The sequence below is a fragment of the Buteo buteo genome, chromosome 6 (genome assembly GCF_964188355.1).
Source record: "Buteo buteo chromosome 6, bButBut1.hap1.1, whole genome shotgun sequence".
Taxonomy (NCBI): Eukaryota; Metazoa; Chordata; class Aves; order Accipitriformes; family Accipitridae; genus Buteo; species Buteo buteo.
Genome location: NC_134176.1, coordinates 25,289,561 through 25,309,478, shown reverse-complemented (window position 1 = coordinate 25,309,478; position 19,918 = coordinate 25,289,561). Strand labels below are relative to the sequence as shown.

Genomic DNA, 19,918 nt, shown 5'->3' with positions numbered 1-19,918 from the left:
GCGGGCGGGAGGGGCGCGGGGCACGCTGGGAGATGTAGTCCTGCCGCGGGCGAGCCCTGAGGTGAGGGGGCGGCCCTCCGAGGCCGGGACGGGGCTGAAACTGCAGCCCTCGCGGAGGGTGGCGGCGCGGGATGAGCTCTGCCGCGGCCAAGGTACGCGGTGCTGGCTCGGCGCTCTCCCTGCGGAGCGGCAGCCGCCGGGCGGGAGGCAGGGAGGGGAGCGGGGAGCGATGGCGGCGGCGGGGCGCCGGGCGGCGGTTCTCCGCCCTCGGCCGGCGCGGGCCTCGCTCGGTTTAGCCTCGCCGCCGGCCTCGGCAGCTGACTGGGATCGCGGCCGAAATCAGCTTCTGGTGCCCCGGCCTCCGCGGAAAGGCCGGGACGGCGGTTGGCGGGAGGACTGCGCCACCCTGCACGGCGTCTCTTAGATTTCTGCTGCCCCGGCCTGCACCCACGTCTCTGTCTCAGTGGAGAGCAAGGACTTTGCCCCCATGCTAAATAAAACTAACGCCTTTCAAAGCAGTGGTGGTGTTCACTTAAGATAGTTTATCCACGATAGCTGTTAACACCGATGCCTGCTGCAGAGATACTGAGGGTTTAGGAGCAGGCCTCTTCCTCTGCTTATACCTTTACATTTTAAGCCAGCAGAATACAAGTGGTGCGTTTCAGACACCGAGGTTTCCCCTGCGCAAGCCTCCAAGGAGCAGTCTTCTGTCTCGTGTCCCACATGGGCAGCTCTTCTGCATCAATCTGTGTGTGCAGGCTGCTTGGAGTGATGGGTCTCAAGAAACAGATGAAAGAAAGATTTTGCCTCTCCAAGTACATCCCAAGTACAGCCTGGAAAGAGGTGGTATCCAGAGGAGACCATACTGAAGCAGACAGGATGGGAAACCTGAGAGCTCAACACACAAAAGTTTGGGGTGTCTTTTCCATCTTCCTAAACAGTGAAATGCATTTCCCAGATTTTTACTCTGGATTGGGATTTAAGCCCAAATTTTCCTCACTGTACCACTGCTGCTGAAAATGAAAACAGAACCAAACCCAGAAATCTCAGTAGACATCAGGCAAATGTTGTCCTCCTGCTGTCCTTCCAGCTCCAACTGGTCTTACCTGTAGCTTATGGGGATTGTACCCCATGGGGTTGTAAATGGAGGCATTTCTTCCCTGCTACTTCCCTGGCCCGTGCTCAGCTCTTCGTCTGAGGAAGACTAGATATGTCACTCTGGGACCTGTCCACTGAGGACAAAACACTCCTGCTGTCTCTAGTCTTTACTTAGCTGATTGTTTTGCCTGTGATCTTCCCGGCTGCTGGGAGCAAAACAGCATGAACTCAGGAGATCACTCCTGGCCCCAGCCTCTGGAGACAGAGCTCCCAGCTGAGGGATGGGTTGTTTTCCATGTTCTTTTTGGTGAAATCTCCTGGGGCCTTGAAATTGTAGAGTGAAGCAATTAACTTAGCACAATTTATTACAAGTGACAGTGCAGGCTGCAAAAACAACAAAGAACTGTAGAGAGGATCAGGAGAAATGTCTCTGTCAGGTCAGAGGCCAGAGTCCAAAACAGATGTGGTGAAGGACATGAATTTATCTGAGCCAAAAAATCATCAGCAAGGTCCCCAGGAAAAAAAAACAAATAAAAATAGCATGTCATGAATGCTGTATGTTTCCCTTTTGAAGTCATAGTTTCTGTTTCTTTCCCTGCAACCCAGCAGGGTAGACATTTGAAAAAAAGCATAGCTGAGATTTCTAATACCCTGATTCTAGACGCAGAGAATTTAAGAAAATGAGTAAATACTTTGTCCACAAAAGTGTTGCCAATACTGCTATCACTTCCTTCCTCACTTATAAAGCATTTCTTCAGTAAACTTTGACTAGAGTAATTTAATCAAATGCATACCTAATTTAAAGTTATTTGAACCAGTCTAAACTGTAAGAGAAGGATCAAGTTTACAAAGAGGACTGGAGCGCAGAGATCCTTGGGGTCTCTCTGGTTTTCTGTTGACAGATTGTGTGTCAGTGAGCAAATCCCTGACTTTTTCTGCCTTGCTTCTCTGGTACAATTTCTATGCATTTTGGGGGAGCGGAGACACAGAGAGATCCTTGGCACGCCATGGGATCTATGGAAGAAAGAAGAGACATGATTATGGGTTTATTTAGAGACATGCATGAGTACCAATTTCCTGTGTGGAAAGAAAAGACCATAACACAAAAAAGCGAGCTTCATATTTTGCACAAAGTTGGCCTGGGAGCAGAGTAGCAGCCTCTCCCAGGCCTGCAACATAGAAAACCCTCTGCACCGGCTGGTACTGATGGGAGGAGGGCCACAGGAGAATCCTAAGGGACCTCCCCACAAAGGCAGCCCCTGTTCAGGGAGCTGGCAGTCATTCCCTAGTGAAACAGAAATTCTGCCTGTGGCTTCGGTTTCCTTGTTTTGTTCCCCAGGGCTATATTTCTGCACTGGCAACTGCTGAGAGCCTGACAGGCTCTCTAGATATCTTACTTATTTCTGAACAAAAAGCTAGGGAAATAAGGATGGTTCCTAAATGTGCTTCCAAGCTCAAAGCTGGTTAATGGTTCTGATATCAGGGCTGGGGCTGCAGCACAGCACACGGAGATGCAGATGCAGCTGACAGCAGTCACTCAGGATTGAATCTGACTGGCTGGTTTTGTGCCCTGGGCACAGATTTGGGAGCATAGTCCTTTTCTCATTGGCTTTAGGAGAGAAGCCTTCCCCCATCCCAGCTGAGGTAAAAGGGAAAGCGAAGAGGTTGTTTTTGTTTCCTGGAGTAGATTGCATATGCTGACCATGGCATCTGAAAAGGTAAGGGCTCGGACAGGGTGGAAGGGTCTGTGAAAGCTGCCTTGGTGCTGGAGCTCAGGTAGAGATGAGCTGTCAGCCCTCCTGGCATTCATCTGCAACAGCAGTAGCTCTTGTCATTTGGAAAGAGGCCTTGCCCTGCCCTGTGTGGCAGTAGAAGCCATTTCATGCCATGCAAATACCCAGTGCAGGCACTTGGCATAATCAGTGGGGAGTCTGCTTAAAAAATCCAAGATGGGATAAAAGTTAGCAACATCTGATAGGGACAAAGAGGGAAGCTTTGTAGGGGATGATTTTAAGGTCACTTGTGCATTGCTGGAAACATCAGGTGCAACTAAATATTCAGAGGGCCAGCAGGAAAGACAGGGACACCACCTGTACGCCCAAAACAGGAGCAGTCACTTTCAGAAAGGAGCCCTCTCTTCCCCAAACCTTGCTCTGCCCTGTCTTACAGTTCCTAAAATGCCTTTTGTTCATGCATTGTTCTCCTTACAATAATCTGGTGTTCCCACCATATAACCACTTTACCTGGCTTTCTCTTCTCAGCCGATACTTTATAGCTATTTCCGAAGTTCCTGCTCTTGGAGAGTGAGAATTGGTAAGATCCAGTATTGATCTCCGTTTTATTGTTTTGGTGTGGTTGCAGTAACCTCCCCTTCACTAACCCAATTAATCAGTAACTTAAGAGAGAGATCTGCAAACATGATCCTGGAACAGTGAGGCATTTCCCTCACCCTTCTCTGGAGTGGGAGGGAAGGGAATACCACAGCCTACCTGGAGAAGGGGGAAGGGAGAGGAACAGACAGGAAGGCTTCACTCAGCCTGCAGCTAGTGAGAGGGAATTACTCCTTTTGTAAAGTTAACGTGATGCAGATGGCTGTTTCTTCCACATTATCTACAAGGGCCCTACACTCTGTTTTCATAGTGATACTGCCTCAGACTCTGGTTTGCCCAGGTCTTGAGAGCTAAGCAGGGCTAGAAACAGTCCCTGCTTGGACTGAGACAGTCTTAAGCAAGGATTTGCAGGTAAGCACAGCCCCCACCCTGCCCTGTATAAGCCCCGTCAGGAGGGGCTGCACTGCAAAGAGTGGCAAAGCTTATTTTGAATAATGCAGCGTTTTTGCCAGGACTGATCTTTAGTGTTTTGGTCCTTCATTTGCCATCATGCTACCTCCTCGGTGGACTCGGGCCACCTTTCTTGAGGGATAGGGTCTTTTTTGGTTTTAAAGCCATTCTTTTTTCAAATGGAGATGATAGGGTTTCCCTAAGCCCATTACCAATGAAACTGGTCTCAGCGTGCCTGTCTGAAGCTGTACACTCTTGTTCTCCCTAGCACTGGCTCTGAAAGGGATTGCCTATGATGTGGTGCCAGTGAACCTCCTGAAGGATGGGGGACAGCAGGTAAGGATACAGCTACCATTGCTCTCTCCAGGGGTACTGAACTTGGGGTTCATTAGGAGAATTGGGATCAGCACTAGAAAGTTCACAGGCAAAGTCACTGAATTCCTTACTGCTTCTTTGTAATTAATAGTTGCTTTAAACCAGTATTCCCTGGCATGCAGGATAGGGGGAGATGACTGCAGGAGACTAAAGGTCTTCTCCTATCTTAAACATCTGTGACTGAATTTCATAAGGCTGAAGATGTATTGCTCCTGCTTAGCATGATATAACTGAACATACCTGACACACAGACTTCAGAGAAGCTGCACTGCAGTTTAAACACAGACTCAACCTCACTCACTTAACACCAGAAAGTATGTGTGGTGGTGGTGGTGGTGTGTCCAAAAGATGCTAAATGAGTGGATTGCCAGAAGAGATGTTCACTGAGAATTTATTTGAGAGGCCTTAGCTGGGAGTCATGCACCAAGTAGCACCACCGGCTTGATGTGCTAGTATGGGCTAAGACAGAGTTGGAGAACTAGAACAGTAATAGTGACACTGTTGCAGTACTACCCATCCTGGGCTTTGTATTGATGGTTTATCAAGAAGTAAGGCAGTTTGGCCTTGGATGCAGTGGTCCCTAAGCCCCAGTGAGAGCTTGGTGTAGGCTAATGGTACAGCAAATACTACTGCAAATATTAGTACTGAGGTAGAGGGAAAAGCCAGGTAAAAAAAAAAAAAAAATCCATTTTGTTACTGGGTTCTAGGGGGAGAAAACAAGGAAGAAGAATTTCTTGTTGCAGTAATCTCAGGTTTGTTTCCACAGTTTTCTGCTGAATTCAAGGCAGTGAATCCAATGCAGCAAGTCCCAGCCTTGAAAATTGATGGCATCACCCTTTCTCAGTCAGTGAGTTACCAGCCACATCCCTGTTAACCATTCACTTCAGATGCTGCCAGTCTGGAGGGGATAGCTTTGCCCCATCTCTTCCCCCAGAGCTCTCACCTGTGCATTGGAAAAAAGGTGGTATTTTTGATAAACAATCTTGGGGGCAGAAATAGCATATAGTCTCTGCTGGGAAACTGCTGTCAAGGATTTAAGCTCAATTCAGCTTTGGTTCATAACTCCACCTTTCACTGAACAGTTTGTAGTCTGACTTAGACGGCTGTGCCAGGGTTTGCCTGAAATTACAGCTGGGCTAAATGACAACAAGGTCCCAAGCAGACATCGAAGGGGATGGATATCCTGTTGCTTGGATTGCTAACAAACTTCATTCAAAAGCTGTTGTATTCTCTTGGATCAGCTCCCCTTTCCCCTGTGTTCAGGATGTGAACTTTTCCTTGGCTCTCCAATAACCTCCCCTATCTCTTTGTCCATTACAGCTAGCTATAATTCATTACCTAGAAGACACTTGTCCTAACCCCAGGCTCCTGCCCCAAGATCTGAAGAAGAGAGCCCAAGTCAGAATGATCGCAGATCATATTGTTTCTGGCATTCAGCCACTCCAGGTATTGCCTTGTCATATCCTTGCAAATGAGAAAACCAGAAGGGCTTTCCAGGAGTCTGTATCTCTGAAAAACTCAGTTTCTTTAAATTGCTGCCAGCCAATAGAGTGGCAGACCTTAAGACTGTGTGTTAGCAAATGAAATCTCTGCTTAGCCTCTTCCTGATCTGCCAATGGCAACAATACAGTATTTCCTACAAAGAAAATCCTATAGCACCCCAGGGTTCTTTCCAGAAACAGCTGAACCCACGCAGTTACACTGCAGGGTCTAGTATATTTTAGGAAGACAACAACTGAGTAACCCAAAGGGCAGAGGCAAAGGGATACCCTGGCAGCTGGTACAGAAGGACAGTCTCAGGAGAGAGAAACATCAGGGTGCGCGGTTCAGTGAGGGTGAAGTCAGGGCTGACCCAGCAGGCTGAACTCAGGCTGGGAGTTCAGGCTTGGCAACTCCTTGTCTCCCCTCTCCTCCACTGGATGAAGCAGTGGGCAAAATCCAGCCAGCAGCGGTCAATCTAACCTGGAGATCACTTGCCTTCACAGAACCTAAGCGTCCTGAAACAAATGGGGGAGAAAAAAATGGAATGGGCTCAGAACTGCATTGCATCTGGCTTCCAAGGTGCGTCCCACATCCAAATTTATCAGTACTTTGACTGACCCTTCAAAACTCTGCACCACTAGGGTTCTACTTTCCTCCTTAAGCAGAACAACAGATCTCCCTAGGCTGGTGTGTTGGGGTCCTGCCCTGCTGGTAGCACTCCAGGGTCTCAGAGGAAGGATACTGTCCACAGGGCACTTACACTGCTATGCATGGAAGAGGGAAAGCCTGAGGCCATCCTGTACACCATAGCAGTTGATTCACCCTCACGCATGAGGGCTGACAGCACTTCTCCTTTCCACTCAGCTGCTCCCTAACTAGTGCCTTTTGCTTTAAAGCTCTATCAATCTATATTGATATGCTTTTGTCCTCAGGCAAAATACATCTGGTGGCAAACTCCCACAGAATCTAGCAAGCAGCAGAGTATTTCTTTACCTCCCTCGGAGACATACAGTGCTTTTTGTTTCCTCAAAAACCCTTCCCCCATGTGCTGGAATGGCAGGCCCATCTTCACTTCTAGACAGACACAAACTGACTGAACACTTGCATTTTTCCCTTCCCCGCTCTCATGTATCTCTACATTGTCCTGCTAGTATTTCAGGTCCATTGCCTGAAGCAGCTGAAATCCCCCTGGGTCCCAAAAGGCTGAAGGACCCTAAAGACTCCTGTAACTATGCTGTTGTAAGATTTCTGTTCCTTCTAGGTTTTGTCCCAAATTGCTCCTTTTTCATACTCAGCTCAGGGTCAAAATACCTTTGTTCATAATTCCCAGTCTAAAGGGTCTTTGGTGTCCCTTTCAAATGAGTTTCCAATGCCTCACTCCAGTATACCACCTCTCTCGACAGCACTGGAGCAGACTCTGCAGCACACTGCTGGGCGCTACTGTGTAGGGGATGAAGTAAGTATCTGCGGGAGTGTTGTGTACCATTGGAGAACTGAAAACCCCAGTATATTCCATAAAACAGGAAAGGAAATTAGTTGTGGAGACACAGAACAACTCCAGCCTGTGCCTGGAGTTAGATGCTATGCCTTCACCATAAGAAAAATAGCTGCATGGATCCCACTTAGGCCATTACTGACTTGCAAATAGCTACAGAGATGTTTACTTATCCCTGCCTATAACCTGCTGATGGCCAGATTCTGCAGCTGTATCTAGGATCTGGCTTCTACTAGTGAATGTGGAAACAGATTATATATTTCACTTTGAAGAGATTTGGAATTCAAAGTGTCCTGTCATAGGGGCAAAGCTTGGCTCAAAAAACACAGGTTCAGTTCTTAGCTCTGCTCTGTGGAACCTTTAACCAAGTTGTATTGTATTTTTCTGCTCCGTTTGTCCAATTTTAACATGGACAGATTTCAGAGAGCTCACAAACAAGCTGTTCTGACCCTTACCAAGCTAGAGGCCACTCAGGCCTCTTCCATTTAGTAGTCCAGTTTGGCAGGCAATTGGATCCTTCCTATAAAAGCCTGGCAAAAAGGAAGACTCCTGCAATGACCTGTGATCCAGAGGATTGTCTAGTAGGAGCCTTATGGAACTGGAGACCTTGGTGGGCAAAAGCTAGTTATGAGATCTTATGCTGGAGAATAATATGTGCTCTGAAAGGCACCCAGAACTTTGTGACCTGGGGAGTGGGGTGGGGGGTAGCTGCCTCTGTGCAGCTAGCTGTATTGTCCTTGAGTCTTCTCTTCAGATTGCAAGTCCCTGAGCCTGTGTGCAAAGGCCCTATCACGTATCAGGTCTTGACATCAGCAGGAGCTGCTTGATACTCCTGCAATGCAAACAAACAAAATTTATTCATCTTTTCCCAGCCACACAAACTGCCCCTTCCCTCCATCGCCTCCCTCTGCAGCTTGCCAGCAGACTTCTTTGCTCAGAGGCAGTTGCCATAGAAGCACTTTGTCCTTGAAGTCATGATGATCAGCTGGTAAATATGAAGCTCCCTGAAAGCCGATGGCTTCTTCTACTAGTGACTCCTATGAAGCTCCTTTCCTTGTACTGTTGTTGTATTATTTATGCTGGATTAAAGAATGGGATTGTTGTGATAACTCCTCTGTACTGGCTGATAAAATAATTTCTATCCTGCTGTAAAAGCCTGCCACGACAGTGAAGCATGATGGGACAGGCTCTGAGTTACTCTGACCCCTTTTCTCTGCTACATTTGCAGGTCTCCATGGCTGATCTGTGCTTGGTGCCTCAAGTTTTCAATGCTGAAAGGTAATCAAGGCTAAGCTTGAGGCACTCTTCAAGGGCACCTACTCCTTGTGCTGGGCTGTCAGAGGTTACCTTCTGCTGCTCCTTGTGCCTATTAGGAAAATTCATAAAGAGAAGAATCCATAACTGGATAGGGGAGGCAGGAGGGATGCTTTCCTATGTCACAAATACTATCTCTTTTGGAAGCTCTTGGAAATAAGGAGCTGTGCTCTCTTCTTAGAGGCCCCTGGAGGAAACCTGATCTATGTCCTTAGAAAAGCTAAGGCTGCCCACACTCCACATCCTCTTTCCCTGTTTGCCCTATATTTATGCTGCAGACAGGGCAAAGATTAATCTGACTCTATTTGTTGAAAGCCTTAAACCTATGCAAGTAGTGGCTGCATGATTCCCAGGAAAAGCATAGTGCCTTCTTACCTTCTGCTGCACACTATGTAAAAGCCTAGTCAAGATGGAAGAACTAACCTTTCCTCTAGCATTTGTTTTTAAACCTACAAGGATGAATCTTTTCTCTTAATGCAAATGTACCCTAGCCTGTGAGATTCTCCCATACTGGGCAGGCACAGCATACTCCTCTGCTCTTCTGCTCACTGCTGCACTGGCTGTCCAACTCATAGTACCTCACAAATTCTTTTCCTTTTGCAGATTCAAAGTGGATATGGGTCCATATCCCATAATAACCAGAATAAACAAAGCTCTCCTGGAGTTAGAGGCATTCAAAGTAAGCCACCCATCCCTGCAGCCAGATACTCCTGCAGAGCTGCGAGCTTGAAGCCTTTCTACTCATCACATCAAGTAAGCTGAAGGGTCAAAGAGGACAACAGCTACTGCTTGAGTAGGACTTGAGTGCCAGCAGGAGGCCCTAGTGCTATTGTCTCACTTTTATCTGGGTGGGAAGAAGGCACCCAGGAAGAGGACCTGGAAGTAGCCTGGATGACTTACAGGAGCTATGCTTGTGCTGGAAAGCTTGCAGCTACTTCTGACTATGTTTTTTCTATTTGATGTATCTCCATGAAGCACATTAAAGCAGTAGCATCTATAATTATCAGAAGTCCCCTTTGTATGGCTTTGGGCGGGGGGGGCGGAATATGGCCACAAACAACTGTGAGGCATTGAGCGAATTCTGGACTCCCCACAGGGGCTTCTTCTTTCTCCCATCTACAGAAAGAGCATCAGGGAACCAGTGTACACAGTGTGCTGCTAACCCAGCAGGCCTGCTTGTCCTTGCAGCTGTCTCAGAGCTATGGCATCATCATCAGTGCCATGGATATAAACAGTAAGAGCTAGTCTCTGACAGAAGACAGCTTAATCCCAACCCTTTTTGAGTCCCATGGGTCTTGTAAGAGCCAACAGTCAGCAACTCTGCCACCCCTTGTAATGACAAAAGAACTACTACTGGGACAGCTGATTTGTACCTCTTCCTTACATCTAGCAGTAGTCTTGTGGAATTTATAATCGTCTTTCTAGAGCAAAGCTACATGGTTGTGCCATAGTCGGCAAGACACAACCAGCTCACTCCCGTACACTGAAAATGATGGCATTCTCTTCCTTTTCCCATCCTCAGACACTGCTCTGGGTGTTTCCCTAGTCCTCAGCTGCAGACTATTGCCCAAGGGAATCCCACCCCAGATTCCCTCCAAACCAGAATCATGCCTGTACTTTCACTGTGAGGACCTTCCAAGTGGCATGAGTAAATCCCATTCTACTCATCACAAATGAAACCCAACACCTGAGTCACCTTCAGAGCTGAAAGCACTCCACAGGTTCCAGCCCAGAAACCTGTAGGGCGAGAAGAGAAACCCAGAAGGCTGTGACTGTTCCTGTGCAGGCTCATCTGCAAGCCCAGGTACCAAGCCAGGGATATGGGAGACAATTTCTGTCAGTCTGATGCTGTATAGCAGCTACCCTAAGAGGGCAATACCCACAGCCTTCAGAAAGACTCTACAAAGTCTTTGTGCCAAGGCAGCATTCACCTGCATATAGATGCTTGGACTGCCACATTGCTTGGACTCATTTATTGCCATCCATGTCTGTATTCAGGCTGGTGAAGAGCCCTTGCTGTTCCAGGCTCATTCCAAGTATTATGCATTATCCTACATCCAGCTGGATCTTGACTGTGCTGTTGTAAAAGATCCCGGCACAGTTGGAGCCCCCAAAGACCAACACCGTGTGCAGGTTATGCTCCTCTTTGTTCTCCTTGTCCACATCCATCAGGTGGGCAGGAGTCAGGTCAAGCAACGTGTGGCCAGCTCGGGGCACAGAACAGAGGTCGTGGTGGATCACCGTGCTCCATGAAAGAGTATCTGAAGTAGAAAGGGGCTATCAATACTGACAAGCCCATTCGTAGTGCAAGGGATGAAACAAATGGACCAGACCAGGTGTTCAGAAACACCACTGCAGCCCCATAGTCACCTTCAGCTATGTTAACAGGGAGAGTCACTTACCTAGGTGGAAGACAAAGGCATCCTGCAGGGCTCCCTTGGCATTGCAGCCTCCACTGATCAGAACCTTCTGGTCCGACACAGCCAGAGCTGCATGAAAACTGTGACCAAAGCAAAGCCAAAAGGTGACTACAGCAAAACCTGCTGGGGTTGCCTCAGTCAGCAATGGGCAGGGGTGGGCAGACTTCAGCAAGAGGCTGGAGGCTTAAGCTGCAGAATGGAAGTTAACTTCTGCTTCTCTTCTGCCCTGACTTGCTGAATAACCCCGAAAGAGCTGTTTGCTTGCCTCTGCAGGTCAGGCCATAATCAGGCCTGAAAAGCACCTAACTGTCTCAGAAGGAGCTATCAAAACTCCTATGTTTTTCTCTATGGAGTGAGATAGCAGGCTAGCTGGGCTTTGGATTGATTTAAGTCATTGTTCTAGTGGGCAATAGTGTCCCTTTAGGAACAGCATAGTCCTGGTACAAGAGTCTCTTCCTCTCTGTGTGTCTGTTGTACTCCACATACTGTGGAGACCAAACAGCAAGTTCACTAGCACATGGCAGAAAACCTCCCCTAGCCTGAAAGGCAGATTTCCAGGGGGACTAAGGGGTCTGTACTCCCACACACCCTACAGGCATCAACTAGGCCAGCACAGGAATTTCTGGTCCTGCAGCAGAGGGCCATCCACTGTATTTTGACTAGGGAGACAGAGATATGCAAGTGGGTCTGATCACAAGCACTGTTTAAACCTGACTTCAAAGAGAAAGGACAGAGGAAGAAGATAGCTCCTGGGTCTGCAATAGGATCTTACCAACGTGCGGAAGGCTGTCCTGTGAGGAAGGGCACTGGCGTGTACTCCATGAAACCTGACAGCCAGGGGAAAGGCAGGTGAAATGCCCAAAAAGCTCAGCCTCATAACTAGACAAAAATTTCCACACCCTGCCACTTCAGCAACCTGCATTCTCTGTTACCCAGCTTCTTTCAAAAAAGCAGTCTCTTGTTTTTCCCCTTTGCCTCCCCTCTTACCCCAGAAAGGGTTTTTTTTTACCCCATAGTTTTCCATCTCCATTTCCTAGTCAGGAGTTCTTATAACATTAATGCTACCTTCCCATCGAGCATACCTCATTCCCCAGTCCCTGCCTTAGAACAGACCTTCCCAAGGCATCCACCTGGCACAGACTTTCTTACCCAGATCCAGGATATGCATGTCACTGAGGTAGAGAGAAGTCCTCCGACCCCCAAAAATCAGCAGCTTGTTCTTCAGTAGAGTAGCTGAATGCCTGGGCAGAGAAGCAGCAAGTGAACAAAGTATCTTCAGCAAGTTCCCAAAACTGACGTTTCAGCCTTGGCTTCTGCTTATTGGGCTGCCATAGTTTCAGTCTACACCTGCCTCTACCCCCAGCCACTGCAGTCCAAGGACAGAATCCCATCAGGACTCACGACAGGAAGTACTGGGAGTCACACTGCTCAAACCATAGCCCTGTCTTTAGGAACAAACAGCGGAGAAGAATCATATAATATTTAGGAAATTACACTGTGGTGCAACGGAAGGTGAGCAGAGGTTTCCTGCTCTGTTTTGGAAGGCTGGAATAAGAGCACTCTCACCCAAGCCTAGGCAGAGGCTTCTCCCCTTCTGAGATGGGCTGGTACCAAATTTCATGCTCTGGATTGAAGACATAGAGCACATTGCTGCAGGGCCCAACTGCCAGTGATGCCTTTTTGGGGGAAGTCCCTCCGAAAACAAAGAGCTCCTTCCGGTAGACAGTTGCACTGTGGTAGCTGAGCACTGGCACCCTCCCTTTAGCCTGGAAAAAGTTCAACATATATTTGTTATGAGAAGTGCATTATGTGCTGCATGACCGGTGGGAAAGGGACCCACCTCATGCAGCGAGTTTGACAAGTCTCAATTTTCACTTTATTGGCTCCCCAGCCGATCTTTGCCACCAGGGCAGACAGTACATCCTTTGTGTACTGTGCACCGCCAGAATGCTCTGATGAGAGAAGGAAGTCAACCTTCTACCCCAGCTTCCTCAGATGACAGAAAACAGAAAGATCTCATCCAGGCTTATTCTGTAAAAGCCATCTTGTGACTTAGCCAGGAAAGAGACAGATAGTTCTTCGCTGACAGGGCCCTCTGCAAGGACATGACAGGTAACTAAAGAGCTCAGAGATCTGCTGTGCACAGACCAGTCCCTGATTTGAGAAGACCAACTCTTCAACTCAACATCCAGTGAAGCTCTCAACAGCACCATATAAAATGAGAGGCCATTTGCCTCTGCCACTTGTACAGTACCTCCCACCCATGACCTTGGTCAGACACAGCACTCTGCAGCAACCATTTTTTCCCCTTGTTTCATTCATTGTAGGCACAGCCCCTGGTTTCTGTCAAGCTTGTGGCCTTCTTATATCTGTCAGTCCCAACTAAGCAGCTCAGACAACCTGCAGCAACAGTGGATCAAGACTCCTGGAGCAAGAATATTGGGCACAACAATTGCCATATTCAGGCAGGACCTGCCACCCCCTCATGTGCTTTTGTCTTGGAAGAGCTGCAGTACTTACAGCCACGAGGAGCCATTTCCAGGTGACTGTGTCCAGAATGTAGATGCTGCTGTAGTCTTTGTCCTCCCTTATGCCCCCAAAGATGTAGATACGCTTGGTATCTGGGTCATAGGTAGCTGTGTGACCACGCAAGCACGATGGCATGGCATTTTGTAGCTGGAAACCCACTGGAAGCCAGAAATCACTGTCTGTGGAAGCAACACCAGACAGGTGGTGTGAAGGTTCAAAGGTGCTCTCAATTTCTCCACATTTAAAGAATACGTCATAAAATCTTTACCCAAGACCTTGCTCCCTTCATCTCCTCCTCTCCTCTGATTCAGAGCTAGAAGGGACTCATACAGAAATGTGTCTGTGTAAGGAATGAAGGGGAACACTAACTAGGTGGGGAATAGTAAGGTGGAAGAGAGGATCAGTGAGCTGCAGAAAGCTGCAAGGCACTGGAATTGTATCTCACACTTCTCCACCAGTCACCACACGCAGATTGCAAACCATGCTGTTGCTTTTACCCCTTAAAACTCACCCAACTCTTTCCAGAACTTAGCTCCTGGAGGGCTCTCACATACAACCCCACAGCCTCTCATGGCACCCTACACTCTCAGCTCAGCCTGGTGACCATCCTAGGAGATGTGACACCTTAGCTGTCTCCTCCCTATGCACAGACCCCCAGGTACCCCCTCCCATCTGCCTGAGTTGTCCTCAAGTCCCACTGCCCCCACTGCCTTTGACAGCCCTAAAGTCCCCACCAATTTCCAGCTTCCAGAGTGCATCCTTGCAGGACTGCTGATCGACACCTTCTCCACCGATCAGAACAGCTGTCCCCAGGTCACTGAGGCACATGGCATGGCACCACCGTGGGCTGGGACTGCCTGGGGAGGGGAGAGCACAGGGCTGTGAGCAGAGTCAGATGAGACACCCCCAGCTCCCTTCCCTGCTGGGGAGAAGACAACTGAAGGCTCAGAGGGAAGAAATGGGAAAGCAAGGGCCCCAGGTCTCTTCCCTCTGGGGTGGCAAGAGACATAGCTCCCTGAGGAAGATTTTCTGTGGCTTTGGGGAGTAATTTCTGTACAAGGAGAGACATCGCTAGCAGAGGGAGCCAGCAAAGAGTCTGGCTGGATGTAGGACAAATACAGGCTGCCACTTCAGACAAGCTTGGATGGCCCCCATCGATTACCCATCCCCAGAAGGGATATCCCAGTTATGCTATCCCCCTGTTACTCCTTGTGAGGGAGGGCTACCCAGGGACAGCTTGTTAGTGCCTAAGATACAGCAACCAGAAGCCAGGAGTTGATATCCAAAGATATTCCTCATACTGCTCTGTTCCTCCTTTTCTCTCCCATGCCCTTGCAGTTGGCTGACCAAGCTAAAAAATACTTTTTAATCAAAGTCTATTCCACATCTTACCCTTTGCCTCCAAGAGCTATGCACCCAGAGGTGTGCCTGAGATTCAGAGGAGCTACAGAGGGGTATTGGAGAGCCTGAAGGTACTGAAAGCACCTATACTGAGGGCAATCGCATGGAGGAGAACAGTATATACACACAACCTACTTGTTATTCTTGATCCCTGGGGAGATAAAGGATGAAGCATGAAAGGTCTGTGACATTAAAGGGAATTGCATCACCAAGTAGCTGAAAAGACAAACCAGGATCTAGGAACCAGATCCTCACCTCGCAACTCCTCCACTGCCAGATCTGCAGAGGAAACACAGAGATGGCCCCATAAAGAAAGCAGCCAGCAGACATACCCTGGAAAATGTTCAACTCCATGGTTTAAGAGCCCTTTGGCCTTCCTTCCTCCAACCCCCAGCACAAAGCTACCTCACTGTAACAAACAAGGTGCAAGACCAAGAATCCTGAAGAAAGTCTCAGAAGAAGAAATGCAGAAGACAGGTAAGAGCAAGGCATGCTTCCTTTGAGGGCCATCATGCTGTCACCATTGCATTTTACCCCTCTGATGGAAGCTCATTTCCCCACTTCTCATACTGCCTACAGCAGAAGCAACTTTATGATGGAGCTATATTTGCCTTTGTGAGAAGCAAGCCAAGTCCCAAGAAGTCACTTCACATGGGGACTACTGAGCTATTGTCAAACATTTACACACAAACTTGGTCACACCCTGGAGCTGACTTGGAATTCACACTCCAGAAGCTAACGGTTTTGTTTCCAAATCCCTTGGCAGCTACCTTCTCATTACTGAAAAGTCAGTACAATTACACTAATTATACATATATTCCTTTTTATATTCTCTATACCTTAATAATAACCAATGTCTTCTATGGACCAAGTGGTATGCTGTTAGCAGGGGAACAAACAGACTAATGGAGAGGTTACAGAATGTCACAGTAGGTAACTTTCTTGTGCCTCAATTTACTCTTTTGTAAAACGAGGCTAATGATACTTGCCTTCACTTATAAAGCACTTTTACTCATATGAAGAAATACGCATATTACGTTATGGTACAGAGTGTTGATGCTAAGAGTGTCCCATGTTCTATTTCTGGCCTTTTCCCAACAGGCAGAAAAATCATCAAGCAGTTTATCCAGCACTAAGGAGCAGTTCTCGGTATTTTGCAAGCCGAGACAGACAAGCCCATCTTGCCTGGGAGGTATACAGAGAAATGGACTGGGAAGTTGTTGCCCAGCAGATCATTCAGACAAGACCTGTAAAATAAACCTGGAAGCTGCCAGAGTTACCTTCTTCACTGAGATCTCTCTCAGATGCTGTGGGTTCAAATAAAACTTTCCTGGGCTTCTTGGGGTGGACAGGACTCTTCCTCCAGGCCTGGCTGGGTTCCACCTTGCCACATGGTGGTTTCAGGGCACAGGGTACCACCAGGGTCCTCAGTGCTGGGCAGACGTCCTTCCTCCCATGCCTGGATGCTCTAGCAGTCACCTCTGAGCTCTGACTCTTAACCTGTGACAAGAGTCCCAGTCAAATCAGCCCTGAAGAAAAAGACCTGAGGCTACTGTGAGTTGTCTATTGCTGGGCCACAGATTAGTTTCACATGGTGACTTTTCAGGCTTGTCTTCCTATTGAGGCTTAAGAGCCAGCATGCCAACAGCATCAGCCACCAAATATATGCTGAGCAATGCAGCTACCTGCTGCTATATGCCCAGTGGTCTGCTTTCAGACTGCTAGCTGCGATGGACACAGCTAACACAAGGCAACTGGAAAGGCAGAAAGGCCATTTGTGCTAGGAGTAACCAGGCTGATCGATCAACCCACCAAGGGCTGTTAAATTCAACCCTTCCAAAAGCATTTCAATGGAGTACCACTTTCTTTAGCACAAGTGAATCTTCAGCTCCAAAACTTGCTTAGCCAGGTCTCCACTAAGAGAGCAGCAGCAAATGTTTCTGCTAGACATCAACTAAGCAGCTACAAGTGAGGGAAAAGGTACTAAGCAGAGGATGAAATAATGAGAGGAAGGCTCCAAGATACACGTACCACAGTAGGATGCTCCAGGTCCTGACCAAGGGGCATATCATCTGCTGGGAGCACTGGTGACTGGGTGGTCTCTGGGATGAGGAAGGGGTGGGTGGGTGTACTGCTGGAGACACCTCGGAGCAGCTGTGGCAGAGACAGTGACAGTGAGAATAAAAGGACACACCGAGAGTGCTGGCCTCCATCCACAAAGGGTGAGCAAAAAGATGTCTTGCAAAGGTCAGATTCGCTGCAAGGGAATAGCCCAGCTTTCATCTCCAGCACCAAGAGAATAAACAAAGAAAAGCAAAGCCAGGCACTGGGAGGTGCTAAATCCAAGGGCTTCAGCAGAAGGTAAAACAACTGTGTAAGTACCACAGACCCAGGAGAAAGTGGAACTGCAAGTGAACCGCTCTCTGTTACCCATGTCCTGCGACACATGAGGTGTTCTGGCAAAGCTGTTTAGGGAATAGCCTGGAGCATCACAGGAGGTTTAGGCTCAGCACAAATAAGCGTTAACAGATCCACGTGAGGCAGCTCTGCCTTGGAGTAGTAAAGAGAAGGAAAACGAGACAGTGGGAGAGGAAGCTCTGTAGCTCAGAAGTAACAACATTTAGGACCCTGGGCAGGAAGAGAGTAGGATGTCAGCTTTTTTACCTGTCCATTGACAGTCAGTACAAGCTTCACAGAGTTGCCTTTATCCATCTCTTTCAATGAGGCCATGAAAATATCTGTCCTCCAGTCACCTTCCCACACCAGAGACCTGCACAAGGGACCATGGGGTTTCAGCCAAGAAGTGACATTGACCTGGGAAAAAGTCCTGCTCCACACTAGCTGGTAACACCCCAAAGCCAAAAAAGATCCAGCCCTGAAAGCAGCCAAAAGGAAGCTGAAAGCATCACTAGAGAGAAACACCATGGTGGAGGACCAGCAGGCCTGATCAGCTTTGGGATGACACCAGCAGAACTGGGCAGCACCACAGAGCAGAAGGCTTTTCCAGGACACCCCTGCTGACACCCCGGCAGCACCAGCTCCCGCCGAGACCTGCGGGTGGGCTCCAGCGTGCCGACCCGCTGCGGCGCGACGCCCGGGGACACCAGCACGTCCGCCACGATGCTTGTGTTTGGTGAGTAACAGCTCCAGTCTCCCAGCCCGAACACCACCAGCTGCTTTGGCAACGGCAGGGGCAGCCAAGCCTGGAAACCCATCTTGCTGGACTTGCTGCGAGGGGAGGGAAGAAAAACAACAGAAGACAAGAGGTAATCATCACGGAATAAAATGAAAGGTCCAAAAAATACACGAAAAGACTTGACAACACGTTTATGCCAGGGGAGGGCAAAAGGAGAAGGTTTGCGTCATTTCAAGAGGAGACCGTGCAGGGATGCCATGAAGAAAGCAAGTGGTAGCCCGGGAAGGGAGTGCAGCCGTGAGCTGGGGCAGCACAGCCCCGCGGACAGGGGCACCTCCAGAGGGGAGAGGCGAGGAGAGGCGAGGAGAGGCGAGGAGAGGCGAGGAGAGGCGAGGAGAGGCGAGGAGAGGCGAGGAGAGGCGAGGAGAGGCGAGGAGAGGCGAGGAGAGGCGAGGAGAGGCGAGGAGAGGCGAGGAGAGGCGAGGAGAGGCGAGGAGAGGCGAGGAGAGGCGAGGAGAGGCGAGGAGAGGCGAGGAGAGGCGAGGAGAGGCGCCCCCCGCCCGCGGGGGACCCACCCCCCGGACAGGGCCGGGGCGGCCTCGCAGGCCCCGGCGCAGCCGCTACCGCGGCGGGGCCGCCCGTGGCAGAGCCCGTCCGCACCTGCCGAGCCGCCGCGGCGGCTCCCGCAGCGCCCACAGCACGTAGAAGGCGAGGCCGCTCTCCTGGGCGTTGCCCCTCGGCCGGGCCCCGCGGCAGGCGGGCAGCATGGCGGCGGGCGGCCGCGTAGGCCGCGGAGGGCCGCCATTAAGGCGCCGCGGCTCAGCCGCGGGCGGCCGCCGGCCATCCGCCGCCCTCGGCCTCCCCGCCGCGGCCGGCGGCGCGGCTCGCCCCGGCCGCCCCGCCTCGGCCGGCGTTAGGAGCGCCCGAGAGCGGCGGGGGAGCAGCGCCGGCAGCAGGGAGGAGGTGGGGAGGGCAAGGCCCGCAGCTCTGGCGGTGCTAAGCCAGGCCCGCCCGCGCCTCCATGGTACATGACAGTCACGGCGAGAGCCCGAGCCGCACATCCCTCTCCAGGGAGGGGTGGCTGTGTGCCGATTCCTAAATGGTGGCGGCTGTACACATTTCACGCAGCGCTCCTAAAAAGGAGCAGGTGTGAAACTTGCTTCTCTTATTCGGCAGTCAGGGCTGCCACCAAGAGAAGGCAGGATGGTGGCAGACCTTCCTTAAACAGTAATTAAATCTCTGTGTGTGCGCAGCCGTGTGTTACTACAGAGACTCCACTGTGTATCCAATACCACCTGTGTAACAACAAATAGCTCTGCTAAGTTCAAAACTGCTGTTGATAATCAAGCACCACTAAAAACAATGACAGGGCTTCCACAGCCAAAGAACTGTTCTCCACGTGCAGCTGAAACGGGGAAGAGTCACTTCCCAGGCAGGGCCGACAAAGCCTGCTGCAAGACCTTCACTGAGCAGCTCACGATCAGAGCGTTTCTGCTGCAACCCAACCACAAAAAATTACAGAAAGGGCGGGAAAGAACTAACGTTGTGAAATTTCACATCACTTCCCTGCATCCCCACCAAGTTGCTTAGTTTTCCTCTTGGCCATATGCCTGAGCCAAGCACAAGGACAGGGATTCACAGAGAGTGCATGGTACTCAAATAGCTGTAGCACTGTTTCTCTTTGGTGGTCCTAAACCGAGATGAAACATCTTTAACTTGGCAGTCATCTATCCCTTTGATCAACTTGCTTTATGATTGCTCCTGCCCATGAATGATTTTATAGAAGTGCTCCAAAGAAACACAGGACTAGAACAGAGACAACTGAACTTCTGCAGCACTTTTCCTACTGAGCTTCATAACAAGACAAGTGAGGAAGTATGGCTCAGGC

At 49.5% G+C, this 19,918-nt stretch overlaps 2 protein-coding genes across 4 annotated transcripts; one reads left to right on the top strand and one right to left on the bottom strand.

Annotated features, from left to right (window-relative positions):
• The first annotated feature begins 17 nt into the window (after window positions 1–17).
• GSTZ1 (glutathione S-transferase zeta 1) lies at window positions 18–9,547 on the top strand. Of its 3 annotated transcripts, XR_012650717.1 has the most exons (11): window positions 39–152; window positions 2,714–2,816; window positions 3,360–3,411; window positions 4,147–4,214; window positions 5,020–5,100; window positions 5,574–5,699; window positions 6,239–6,314; window positions 7,139–7,191; window positions 8,103–8,218; window positions 8,459–8,508; window positions 9,148–9,246. XR_012650717.1 is itself a non-coding variant. In XM_075030097.1 (10 exons), exons 2-10 carry the CDS (start codon window positions 2,793–2,795, stop codon window positions 9,272–9,274), a joined length of 657 nt encoding a protein of 218 aa, XP_074886198.1. In that variant the 5' UTR covers window positions 41–152; window positions 2,714–2,792; the 3' UTR covers window positions 9,275–9,547. The 3 variants fall into 3 exon arrangements, 2 of the variants coding, with proteins under 2 accessions (XP_074886199.1, XP_074886198.1); XM_075030097.1 differs by lacking the exon at window positions 8,103–8,218 and having other exon boundaries at window positions 41–152; window positions 9,148–9,547; XM_075030098.1 differs by lacking the exons at window positions 2,714–2,816; window positions 8,103–8,218 and having other exon boundaries at window positions 18–152; window positions 9,148–9,547.
• On the bottom strand, window positions 1,981–18,899 carry LOC142032040 (uncharacterized). Its single transcript, XM_075030095.1, has 14 exons — window positions 18,691–18,899; window positions 17,946–18,122; window positions 17,559–17,664; window positions 16,926–17,048; window positions 16,175–16,394; window positions 15,150–15,173; window positions 14,228–14,350; window positions 13,485–13,672; window positions 12,531–12,730; window positions 12,114–12,205; window positions 11,737–11,791; window positions 10,947–11,044; window positions 10,476–10,805; window positions 1,981–2,112 (listed from the first exon to the last, which is right to left on the bottom strand). The coding sequence occupies exons 1-13, from the start codon at window positions 18,795–18,797 to the stop codon at window positions 10,591–10,593; spliced, it is 1,728 nt and encodes a 575-aa protein (XP_074886196.1). The 5' UTR covers window positions 18,798–18,899; the 3' UTR covers window positions 1,981–2,112; window positions 10,476–10,590.
• Between the last annotated feature and the right edge of the window lie 1,019 nt (window positions 18,900–19,918).